The 13,400-nt window shown below is 42.9% G+C and overlaps 1 protein-coding gene across 1 annotated transcript in view; it reads right to left on the bottom strand.

Moving 5' to 3' along the window:
- syt7a (synaptotagmin VIIa) overlaps positions 1-13,400 on the bottom strand; it is a 49,362-nt gene that overhangs the window by 886 nt on the left and 35,076 nt on the right. Inside the window, exons 10-14 of the mRNA XM_056416206.1 lie at positions 4,176-4,278; positions 2,251-2,518; positions 1,377-1,546; positions 935-1,049; positions 136-335 (exon numbers count right to left, since the gene is read on the bottom strand). Coding sequence (XP_056272181.1) covers positions 136-335; positions 935-1,049; positions 1,377-1,546; positions 2,251-2,518; positions 4,176-4,278 — 856 coding nt within the window. The remainder of the gene's footprint in view (positions 1-135; positions 336-934; positions 1,050-1,376; positions 1,547-2,250; positions 2,519-4,175; positions 4,279-13,400) is intronic.

Genomic DNA, 13,400 nt, shown 5'->3' with positions numbered 1-13,400 from the left:
ATGTTTGTACCATGGTCACATCGCAAGTTGACCAGCCTCAGTGGAGACAACTTTCTCTCTGAAAGTGTCTTCACTCAGTTGCATTTTCAGACCTTTGCCATCACTTTCATGGGTAGGCCTACTGCGAAGGATTACCTTGCCGATAACGTCGTTGCGGCTGAGCCTGTCCTTGTCCATGACGGTGATGATGATGGTTGTCTCCCTCAGCACATGAGCGGGCACCTCGAAGGGGAAGGACTCGTTGAAAATAGGGTTCAGACAGCGCTTCATCGTCACCGTCTTCTTCTTCTCTACGCGCTTGTCCTTGTGCATCAGCCACACCTTCACGTATGGATCTGCAACGTGGCCGCAGAAAACAGCAGTTTACATGAGAGGATAAAGATGCTCACGAAAAGTGACTTTTAGAGTCAGGTTTGCAATTACCCTCTGAATTGTTAAAGTCAGGGAAGGCAGCAGGGAAGGAGATAGCGAGTTTGAGCTCAAGGTCAACTTATCCCCTGAGCTAGGAAACATACAAATGAGGAAGTATTTATGGAAATAGGGCCTGGAATTTGTACCACCAATTCTGGCGCATTATCATATTCTGTGACACGAGCAAACACCACTCGTGCTACTGCAGGAAGCAGTAATGTTACAAAGATATGCCAGAGAAAGCAATTCACATTGAGACGTGATGCTTTAAAGACCAGCAGCAGACTGAGCTGACACAGATTTGGCTGGGAGGCAACAGATCCTCATAGATATACAAAAAGAGAGGGAGCAGGAAAGCAGAGGTGCTTGACGTAATGTCAGCTACATCTGCGGTGCTACCCAGCTTTGGAGCCAAACAGCAACCGTCTTCTGTTTGAACACGGAGATGGAGCTTCCAATGCCCCGAGAAGGGCTTCAGGCGGGTAAACAAGGGTCAGAATGAAAAAAGGCTCAACAAACAAACCTGAGGTGCCACCGATATCCATGGCTTTGAGATTTCGCGCTTTAATGATGTTCACAGTGATGATGTTGGCTGTGGGATTGTAGCAGAGAGACAGCAGCAGGTCTCCTCGTCTCCCCTGAGGAACACACACACACACACACACACACAACTATGCATAAATCCCCCAGTCTAATATCAGATTTCATCAGGGAAAATCAAACTCCAGATGACTCACTAGCTCGTCGTATCATCTTACATCACTGCTCTAACCCCTTGTGCCACACAGATGGCCCAGTGACCAGGCTGGCATAGCTGAGCCTGTTTCTCACCCTGATATTACGTCAATTAAGCTCACATGCTGAGAGCTCTCAACAAATGGCGTTGCACATTTAATAAACCTGTAACATCTGAATGAAAACACTTTGTCATCGCTCGGCCTGATGGCCATCCCTCCCTCTCTTACACTGCCATCACTGCAGGGCTTGAGCTCCTTCCAGAAGGTCTTTATCTGGCCCAGTTCCACCTTGTTAAGGGGGATTGACACCTCTCCAATGGGGTCATTCCTGCTGAAGCGGTCGTAGTCCAAGACCTGAAGGTATAGAGTGCGCTCTCTCACCTTCTCGTAAGGGAAGCCTAAAACAGAGACAGAATCAGAGGGAAGTTACAGAGAAGGAAAAACATATTCCTGACAGTACAGAGGGAGCAGTGTAATCTAACGGCGATTTCAAAAACTGCAGCCACAGCCAGCTCTTTCTCTCTGAGATGACTGAGAGGGATCATCACACTCTAGTCAAAAACAACGATTCATGTATTCATTTTTCTAATTTTGGAAACTTTTAAACATTATTTTGGCTGTTTTACCTCCCGAACACATTGGTCATGATGAAATAACTTGAGCTCAGAGGTAAGACACTCCTGCACTCTGGTGGCTGCTACTTAACTTTGTTGTTTTGTATAGCTCAAACAAACAAGAGACATGGAACTTGGGAAGCTTTCGCTGTCGGTAGGCAAAGCAGCTCCTGGCTAGTTAGATGAGACGTTATCGACCGTCTCATCTAACTGTCAACATCGACCAAAATATCTAACTTTAGCTTTAAAAAGGATTTACAGCTAAGCGAGGCCCTAAAAATTGGCACCATAGCCAACACCATAGTTAACTATTTGATCTTATATGAACACAACATTATATGACAAAGTTTGAACATTTTGGTTGGTGACAGTTTTTTAAGTGTTCAACTGTTAATACATAATTACTGCCATATTTAGCTATGCAAAAGTAATTGTTTTAGGGACATGTGTAAGATGTTGATATGTAGCTGAGTGGAAACAACACAGACCCTCAAACAGGAAGGTTTCGTTCCAGTGGGGGTTGAGGTTCTTCCTCTTGACCTTGGTCTCCAGCTTGTGCTTTTTGTCGGGCAGCAGGTAGATTTTGACGAAGGGATCGGAGGTACCGGAAAAGTCCTTGGCCGGGAGCTCCTGGCCCCTGAGTAACTTGACGGTGAGGGTCGTGTTCTGGAAGCTGTAGCCTATGCTGAATTGGATCCGGCCCAGTTTCTCACTGATGTGCCCTTCACCATCATCATCCTCTGAACCTGGGGACAGCTGTGGGGGCCACAAACGCATTGAAATAAATATAAATACATGCAACGGCAGCAGCAGCAGCCAATCCCATGAATCGCACAGCACACATTTCCTCTGACACGGGCACACGCACCCAGACCGCGAGGGAGAGAAGCTGTGATGGGAGGACATTTTAGAGCTGCATTTATATCACACCGTGCTCAAGCAGCCGCTCAAAGGTCTGACATTAAGAAGACTGAGAGACTTTAATTTCCTTTCTAATCTTCTTAAGAGGCAGCAGGTGCTCAGATTGAAGATAGAGGAGCTTTAGACCACCCATTCCCCCACAGAGCCACTCTGACTGCTTTATCACTGCTGTGCACTAAAAGGCCACTATCTGATAGAAGGCAGCGGATAGAGAGAGAGAGAGAGAGACAAACAGAAAGAGTAGGGGAAAGAGAGAGAGCATTGAATTAGGTGCGCGATGAGAACTAAAGCGCAGCTCACGGTTAACATTCTGCACTTGAAGCTATAGGCTTTACTTCTTTTCTCCCCGTGGCTCCGTCTTCTGTCGCTGTCCTTTATTGTTTTCTCTCTCTGCAACAATAGCACTGATTTGAAGCGTTTGAGGACTTTGAGAGAGTTCATAATGACCACTTTGTGCAAGTGTCTCCACTAATACATTAAAAAAGACTAGCCGGGTTGTCTCCTTTAAGGCAAACTCTTTCTCGGAGCACTAGCTCAATTTCTTGATTATGGTGCATTGGGTTAAAGCTTACATTTCAGAGTGGAAAAGATTCACTTGCTCATCTTTTGTCAATATGGGTTTTTAGAACTGACAGGCAGAGCAAGTGTGAAATATTCGAAGTCTAATTTATGAAGCTGTGTGAGTCACCTTGGATGGCATATGTCGCTTGATTGCCGCTGAAGGAACTGTCTGTGTTTTTGATCTCCTATCATGGAACTCTTATTACCACGTGCAGCTTTAAATCAACCTCTATCATGCAGGAGAACTCTGCAACACGAGTCCTACCTGTGAGCAGGTAGAGAGAGAGTCGCCTGCAGCCACATACATACAAATGTGCTCATTGACCATTTCATTGCAAAACCATGAGCATCAATATGATTCTTTCACTCTTCTGGTTTAAAGATTTCCAAAGAATTTATGAACATGTTTTTCACACAGCCACAAGAGCATTAATGATGCCGGGCAATGATTCTGGCGGATATGGCCTGGCTCACAGGTTTCATCACCAAGGATGTTGGATGGGGTTGGTAGGCTAGTCGACTTGTCGAGGTCAGTTTACTCAGCTAGTGAAAACGGCTTTCTAGAATCTAAGACAACACTATGGAACATACTCAGGACTAAACATCTGAATATATTGGCCTCTTTTGCTTCCACTCATTGTTCATCTGTCTATCATGAGCCCCCATACATTTTGCTACATGAATAAGTCGGTCAAATTCAATATTTTTTTATATTTGTGAAAAATATTCCATGAAAAACCCAAAACTAATAAGGAATTCATCCTCTGGTTGTGTATCTAGCTTAAGCCTCATCTAGTGTCAGACTAGAACAGGCTATCATAATGTCAAGTTATTTACTTTTAATGGGATGTATTGGCAATTAAGAAATATATAATAACCTAGTCTTCAGTATAGGTGGGGTGGATGTGTGTGGTGGGATAGCAGTTTTTACCATCACCATGTCTCCAGTGAGGGAGTTGGCCAGGTCAGTTACGGAGGAGCGGCCGTCGGCATCAGGGGGTTGGCCCTTGGGACTGTTAGCTGGCTTGTTGCCCCTGTAAGCAGAAACACAAGTTGACCCGAAAGGGGAAGCGACGAGGACATGTGCTGAGAAGCTAACTCGTCTCCAGAAAGAGAGAATGTCTGAGCACACAGGGAGTCCAACCTCCACCTGTTTGGCGCTTGATGGCCGCCTCTCTGAAACGACCAATTAAGTCCAAGTTTGCTTTGGATAGATGTCACTTCATAGTAGATTTTGCTTTCTCTAGCTATCGTGAGCAAAGCCAAATCAAATCTGCCAAAGATTCCAAAGATTCACGGCAGGCGCTAGAACTGAGGGCATTTGATGCGGTGAGTTGTGTTTGATGAAACTTGGAATCGGAGATGACTATACATATGTCCAGTGTGGCAAACATCCAGATCTCTAACAAGAAAGTTACCTCCACCAAGTAAACAAACACATTGTCAGACAGAACAGAACCACTAAATAAAACATTGGTAGGAACCAATCCATAATCTCCAAATCCCTAAAGAGTTGATGAACAACCTTATTTACTCGACAGACATTAACGGGACACACATATATAATGACATGTATAGCAACATGACGTCACCATAAATACAATAGACAGACATGTATAGCAACATGACGTCACTATAAATACAATAGACAGACATGTATAGCAACATGGAAAGGACCAGATATTGAACAGGACAGATGTGGGAGAAGTTTTGTAAAATGTGCGTGTTAAAATCTCTTAGTTATTAAGAATATGCATCATCAACACAAAGTATGTATAAGTGCACAACAGAGAGAACAGAGATCTCCCGTGGCACACAGCTGGTACTTAGCTACACATGTTAATAGATGTTAAGTTTAGTTCCTTCGCAGGAGAATTGTTGAAAGTGGGACAAACATTCTGGGAGAAAAACCTCTATGTTCATACATCATGAAAACAAGAACAATCACAAAGTGTAAAGAAAAAAATTAGAGAAAGAAGATAAATGAAAAGAGATTACATGATATGAGATGAGGGAAAGAATGAAAAAAAGACAGAAGAAGAGCAGGCTACATGTGAACGTCCTGGCCAATGTAAATGTGACACTTTGGACACACAGCACCCCATAGATGACTGGTCAAGGCACATGGAGAGTCTGCACACTGAAACACTGTCAATAAACAAACAGTAAATACAGAAGAAAAAACAAGAACAGACACACACACAGAAATAGGAACTAAATGAGCAGACTCAGAGAGGTTGCAGAATTTGCAGACACACACACTGAGAATAAATCATAAAGACTGTCGAGAGGATAAAAGGTACAACAAGGACAGTAAGAAATAGAAAAGCAAGCTTAAAATTGTTTATCTGTATTAAAAGAGATATAAAGTATTAATAGCATGAACAGTGAGGTTACGGAAACCAAAGAGAGTGAGATTGTTACAAACACCAGCACATTAGAGAGAAACAGAGCTGCAAGAAAAGATAAGGAATGAAGGAAGGAAAGCCTGGAAACACAAGAGAGGCTTAGTTTGGTCAGTCTGATAAGTATCAAAGAATAAGAGAAAAAAATAAAGAGCTATATGCACATACAATATCTCTAACAGGAGACAAAGGGACAGACATGATAAAGGGAGGAAAAGAGCACACAGAAGAAAAGTAAAAGACAATAAATACAATTGATCACCAGGAAAAGGAGAGCAAGAACTATCGCTCTACGAGGAGAGCTCAACATTAACGATAGATGAGAGAAAGAGAAATAAGGCCTAGATATATCATTCAAAAATATAATATCATTGAAAACATGAAAAGGGACAAATAGTAAGAGCGTAGGAAACGCACATTTAGAGTGTCACAAAAGAGGGCGTTGGTAGAATCAACTACAGACTATAGAAGTTCACTTTTTATCCAACCTGATTTTCAACCTTTAAGCAACACTCTAAAAGTGTGGACTGGGGACACAAGGGCCAAAGCACAAACTGGCATTGGCTACATGGGCATATACAATATATGCAAGTAGTTGTCACTCAGAGTGAAGGCAATGCCTCGGACTGGCAGGAAGCAAGGAGCCCACAGAAAGTCTGTCTGTCTGGCCAGCAATCTCTGTCGAGCTTTTCACTGAGAGAATGTACGTCAATTTGGATGAGAATTGATGTTGAATGTAATAATGTGTACATTTTTGCTGAAGACAAGGACAGAACCGGGGGGAACTATTCGTACAAATAGACAGACAGAAAAGGCAAGCAAACAGGATGAGCAAACAGACAATCACTTCGAAGCGAAGGAACCAGAGCGAGACGGTGGGGGGAGGGAGGGATGTTAACCATTTCGAGAAGGGAAGGGAATATTCATCAATTGGTGTTAGTTGTACTAGTTGCCAAGGGAGGTAATTGCGTTTATCTGTTTATCTTCGCACAAACTCTAAACTGCAGGCAACGAGTTTGAGAGGCAAGGAAAAGGCTGCGTAAAAAAAAAAAAACGCTAAACCAAGACCTCAGGATCAGCTCAAAGGAGCTTTAAAGCATGGAGAGAGACTTCGGAGTTTGAAGTAAATAAAGCAAGACACCTCCCTCCTCCACCACATCCCAACTATCGATGGGGGAGTGAACGTCTTCAAATATTCATTCTCCTTCATGCTTCATTCAGGGGTTCAGTGCGTTTTTAGATGAGAGCTAAAGCGTCCAGGGGAAAGGTCTTTCTCCTAGCCTGAGGTGGACCTCCGCTCCAGCGCTGCCTCCAGGCTGTTGAAACAAAGCCGCTGGAGCTGCGGATGTGTTGCATGAAATAATATACACCTCCAGATCCAACAGTATATCGTGAAGATTTAGTTTCAATTGATTTCATTTCTAAAAAAGCACTATTAATTGTAGCAGATGGTAATACTACAACTGCTACATTTTGGTGCCAATGCTTTTTCTGTCCCACCCCTTGGGGGTTGATATGGGAATTGATGATTTAGAGCCTGCAGTTGTCTACAGTATCCAGTAGGAGGCAGAGTGGACTCGAGTTTAGATCAGATTCTCCCACAGCTAAGGCACAGAAATTGGGCTGTTGGCATAGCAACGGCTCTAGAAACAGAGACCATACATTTAAGGGTTTGGGGTGTGCGTGACAAGAGGTGGTTGGGAGTGGACGCAGGGGAAGGGTGTGTTTAGAGGGGTGCAGCAAACAGACAAACACACAGAGAACACAGAGGATACGGTATAGGATATATGACAGGTACGGGTGAGAACCTCGCAGACACACACATGAACAGACACATGGAGGCAGGCGGGGCCACTTTGGGTTTCACCGTCCTGTGATACTATCCTGTTTTGTTACCTGACCGAGGGCCAGCAGCTCGAAGAGAGGGGGAGTGGGGGAAAGACTCCACTTCTAGGCTGGAGAGAGACGCGAAAAAGAAAGCCCAACCCAGCCCTCCTTTTTTTTCTCTCACACCCTTCTGCAAACATGTCACAGTCAAACAAACACGCTCGGCTGAGACCATGAAGCGATGTATTTTCAAAGCCAATGCTCAATTTCATAGTCGCCCACTACATCTATGATTCTTTTAGAGGCCGCGGCATACTTTCTCGGATCATGCATAGTCGAAACCACAGCAGTGAAGCATGGCGCTGCTTACAAAACTCATCATCCACATGAAACACATGTACATTCACACTGGAGTCAGTCTTTCCTGCTGCTTCACTTCTCAGGCTACGACAAAGATTCTGCAGCGACATATGAATATGGACGCGTTCAGTGTTACCTAATTACTTCCTGCATGTTGGAACTGGAAATGAGTCTAAAATAGCATCGTTTACTGAATTCCCATTTCAGGAAGAAGCATCATGGGAGGTGCTAAATGCTTGCCTTCTGTGTCCCTGCTCCTTCAAATGGAAATGTAAAAACACAAGACGATTCAGCGGGTGCCAAACGTTGATCTGTATCAGCACTGTTTTATGTCCATTTTTAATTTGATTAGAGGTCGTATTTCAGATGTGCTACTCTTAACTTTGGTGGCTGGCAATTGCCCTTTTGACTGCGAGATTTACGCATGATTACTTTTGAATCCAAAGACAAGCTTAGTGTTGACTATCTATAAATGTTGTGCTCCCTTTATGGCCTCCCAACACAACGCAATTTAGCATTCATGATGTCTCCCAACATAATTAAAACAACTAACCTCTCATTCTGGGGAAATTCAGCAGCATGAAATCATCAAAACGTGTTTTAGGTCTCAAGAGTCTACAAAATGTTTTGCATCCTGATTAGATTCAAAGATTGCCTCTGCAGATGTGCCACCTGTTCAGAGGCAGGACACAAAAGTCCTCGGTTAATGCTCCAAATAGCCGTCCGTCTATCTGATCTGTATGTATAAGATGAGCATGTGTATCAGCATGTCCCTGCTGGCTGGAGTGCCTTTAGCCCCGCATAACGCATGGATGTGCAGAGTACAATAAAGCACTCTCTCCCAGAGAAGATGGATTTGCACCCTAGAAATATTCCCTCATCCTGCCCCTGACATATGGATGGATGGATGATGGATATACGACTGCACTCTCTTAGTGACTCCTTTTCTTCAGCCTTAGAGCTATCTACTTACCCCCTACTTTTTGCCCATAACTGAATGCATCTCAACACCCCCTGTGTTGTTTGGATAAGCATGGTGGCCACAGGAAGCCAAAGCCTCAGGGACAGTCTTAAGCAGAGCCCTGAAGACCTGGCTGTTTAGTCAGGCCTGTCACAGGAGGAGCAGACTAGCAGTGCATAGAATAATCAATTTACATGTTTATGTATAAACAGATTTTATTATCTAGAAGCATTGTAACAGCAAGGCCCGCAATTACTGCCTTAAAATGTGACCCAGCACATGCATGTGACCTCAGAATGAACTAGCATTACATTATCCTACACACATCCTCCACCACAATAAAGACTAACTCCTCCTCGTCAGACTAATGCAGTTAGAGCACAAACAAACAACCATAATGTTACATAAACAACCATTTGTATTAAATTTTGTTAAAGGTCATAACCCCCAATGCACCATGCTTGTCTTTGCCTTTCATGTCAAGATAAGGAATCTACTAATATCATGAATCATAAAATCATAGAGCCCACTTGGCAATTAACGGCGACTAAAAGTGCATCCCTGAGTGCCCCACGTCTTCGAGGCAGAGAGTATCCATCTATATTTATCCATATCTGCAAGATCCATTCTGAAACAAGGAAAAAAAACTACACTGGCTAACACAAAATGATGTAACATGAATGGATGAATAATTGAAAGACCAAAGGCAAGTGCATTAGTGTTAATGTGGCATGAGGATGTATCCTGCCCCTCCTCTCCTCCACATCCATCCTTATTGGGCCTTTCGCTGGCTGCTCAGAAAGAGATCTAGATTCAAAGCTCTCAGGGATTGTGGCTTCTCTTTATAGCAACACTGGAGGAGAACCTGCAGCGCACACTGGGTCCGCTGAATCGCAGCACAATTGTCTGAGTGAAGACCAATGAGGCATTACGGAGCCACTTGAACCCCCTAATTAAGCTTTCTAAGATCCACAACCTATGGATGCCTCGGATATAAACATCTCAGCATGTGTGGACACAAAATCTAAGCAACACACAATCATTGTAATCCAAACGAGGTCCTCTGCTATTTCTCTCTCTCTCTCTCTCTTTCTCTTTCTCTCTCCTCTGAAACTGTGTTACCTAGGTTATAAAGCCTCAGTCACCATGATGCAGTTCAAGTGATCAGTCCACTCCTGCATCACTTAATAAATAAAATTGTGATGCAGAGCATTTTCATCCAGCGATCGCACACAAGGTGAAGGAGAGTAATGAATATTACGCACTACAACACTTTCTCATGGCCGGTGGGGGAAGCAGGGGATTTGTTTGGCTCGCTTTTGACGATGGCCAAGCAACAATGAAGCATTAACACATGAAGGGAAAACAAAAGGCCCCTCTATTGTTATTTGTGCCTTGACGTTTTGACCCCCAAAGATTGCTACGGTTTGCATACACGTACTAAACAGAGCGTATCTCCTATCTCCATTTGAATAATGTTGGTTATAATAAAAATGAAACACTTACTTCAGATGTGGAAAAATCAGCCTATATGTTATTGGTTAATATTAAATGAAGATGGCACACAGCAATAATACAAAAGTTTCAGGTTTGCCTCGTAGAAAGCACTTCTTATTATGATTATCTCTTTAATGATGCAGCCGAAAGGTTTAAACTTCCTCAAAATCATAGCACAATATATAAACAGGATGTCTGCAAAGTTTAAATTTTAAAAAGTGAAGCAGAACAGAATTAGAGCCTCTTTAGTAAAGAGAGTTTAGCCGAGGTCTCCAAAATGGGCATTTTCTCATGTCCCAGACTATACAGCTCACGTTTATATTACTAATGGGGTTCAATACATGCACATTTTTATTTTCTTATTTTAGTATTCTTTGTTTGTAAAATTTGAAAACGGCTTTCTAATTATTGTAGCTCATTTTGTGCTCTTTAATTTGATGTGATGTTATATTATTTTGTGATCATTTTACTGGTTATAACGGGTTAAAATGCATAAAACAAGTATGGGTTTTCCATTAAAGGGATATTAATGTGTCCAGTAGTGCAAGAAGCACTCAGATCTTTTATGTGTGTACAAGTAATAATACATGTGATATAAAACTAGTACAGGGGTATTGTGATTAACATTAGGTAATGAATAGAAGTAATCATTTAATCATCTCTTATGACATTGTTAGATTGTGAATATTGATGCATCGATGTGTTAGCAGCATTTTACTGTTGCTTATTGCAATAGCTGCTTGATGTATGGCTAGTTTTAACTTCTTTATTTACTGTTCGGTACATTAGTCCAGTGGTTATCAACGTATACAAGGGGCCACACAATACAACTAGTTTAGTCTTTAACTAAGCATTATTACATGAATCTGTACACCAACTATTACATATAGCTGTTACATAGTTATTTCCTCCACTGGTTGTTGTTCCCCTAATGTAGGGCACCACGCACCAGTTGTTCAGAGCCGCTCTTTCAAGTTCATCATCAGTGGAGAGATTTCTCTTTTATGTTGCATTGATGATGCTTACGTCTGACAGTCTCATAAACTATTCGCATTAACGTCAGAGGCTTCATGGCTGACTGAAATAAGATGCCAGTCACATGATCAGAAAATCCATTTAGTTGAATGGAGCGATGCAGGTGTGGCGATGAGTGACACGCCAAGGACATGTTTGAGGCAGATGCACAGACTCGATGATACGGCCACACAAGGGCTGTGGAGAGCGGGAGGCGAATGAAAGCGCAGCTTTGTCTCCGGCTCGAGAGCCCCGTTTAGAACGAGCAATACGCCACGAGCTCGAGTGATTAAATCTCGGTCAGACATCAGGGAAGTCAGCACCGACAACACAGGGAATGATACACACGCGCGGCAAGCTTACACCTTGCATTTCTAATATACTGTAGGCGTATAACATTTATTCAAGCCCCTAAATTTAGAATCCAATTAAAGTGCGGCTCGTCATTTATTATACATTTGAATTTGTAATCAATCATGAAACAACTACAACAATGAGTGGCTCAAGAGGAATTAGTTTACAGCTCAGCAGAGGGCCGCACAGGAGCTGCATAAAGGGACCCAGACATTTGAAGCTTTCATTACACTCATATCTTTTTACGTCCTAGTTCTCTTTTGTTCACACTCCCAGTCATTCCGTTTGGACTGAAAGAAATTAAATGAACCTCAGGTTAATCTAGAAAACACCACAGAGCAGTCCATCACCGTGACATCGGGACGAGTCCTGCTGGCCATGCGCTGGACCGAGTGACCCGCGGCTCCGGCTCGCTGTTTAGCCGATGAGTGGATTTCACAACCAGGTTTGCGTGCGTACGGAAAAACTGGGAAAGCCAGACGTAATGTGTACAGCAAATTAAACTGAAAATGCTACTCCTCTATGGCTTGATGGGTTTCACACTACTCCTGAACAATGGAGATGTTTCCGTTCACAACAGCATCATTACCTTCGCATTGAAAATGCGGAAGGTAATGTTTTGATCGCCGTGTATTTATTTATTTATTTGTATGCGTGTTATTCGCATAAGTAAAAAGGTATTAAACCGAATCGCATGAAATTTGGTGGGATGATTGGTTATTATCCGGGGACCATTCGATTAGATTTTGGGATCGATCGGGTCAAAGGTCAAGGTCATGAAAAAGGTCAAAATCTTCTTGAATCGCATGAAATTCGGTGGGATGATTGGTTATTATCCGGGGACCATTTGATTAGATTTTGGGATTGATCGGGTCAAAGGTCATGGTCAAGGTCATGAAAAGGTCAACATCTTCTTTTTACCATAGTGCGGTCAATTTATATCCAATTGGCATGCAAATAATGCCAAAATGTTCATAATTCAATGCCCAATCTTGTGATATGCGAAGGTATGCGCTCTACCGAGTGCCCATTATAGTTGTCACTGTAAGAATATGTTCATGCTTCAGTGTAACCGCATGCAGTGCTGTGTTGACAGGGAAAAGGCCACAGAACGCTTCAGGGCAAGAGACTAAAATGAAGCAGACAAACCAAGAGGCAAATATCTCTCACTGGTTGTCGATGGAGTGGAGCAACAAAGGCCAACTCCTTTATGATAAATAAAAGGTGCTTATTAGTTCCGGGGAAGACAATCGCTGTTATGCTAAAGACGCAGGAGACCCGGCAGCTGTCTCCTGTTGCCCACATGTGCAGCTTCACATTGCAGCTGTGCAGTCTAGATGGGAAAAGAGTTACCATCTGTACTGTAATAGAGCCCTAGTTTAAAATCACGTGTCAAATTGATGAAACACTTGAGAATGAGGAATAATTGGTGTGACGAGTAAATCACAATTTGTTCGCCCTCCCCCTGTCCTTTTGTTTTAAGGTGTGTGTCATATTATGTATCTCCAAATTGTCTCCAATTGGTCACAGAATCAAAGTGAGGTTAAAACGACCTAATTGGACTGCTGAGGAAATCGAGTGTTTCGCATCTGCCTCGGGCCGGACCCGACGCAGGATTCACTCGGTGGTGTTACACGCTGGTGCAAACACAAGCACATTGATTCACAGCACACAGCCACTGTACTCATTTGTCGGTCTTAAATTGTTCTAGGAGAAATTTCACCAATTCCTAAACAGA

The sequence above is a fragment of the Pseudoliparis swirei genome, chromosome 6, assembly GCF_029220125.1.
Source record: "Pseudoliparis swirei isolate HS2019 ecotype Mariana Trench chromosome 6, NWPU_hadal_v1, whole genome shotgun sequence".
Lineage (NCBI taxonomy): Eukaryota > Metazoa > Chordata > Actinopteri > Perciformes > Liparidae > Pseudoliparis > Pseudoliparis swirei.
This window is presented reverse-complemented; position numbering and strand designations above follow the sequence as displayed.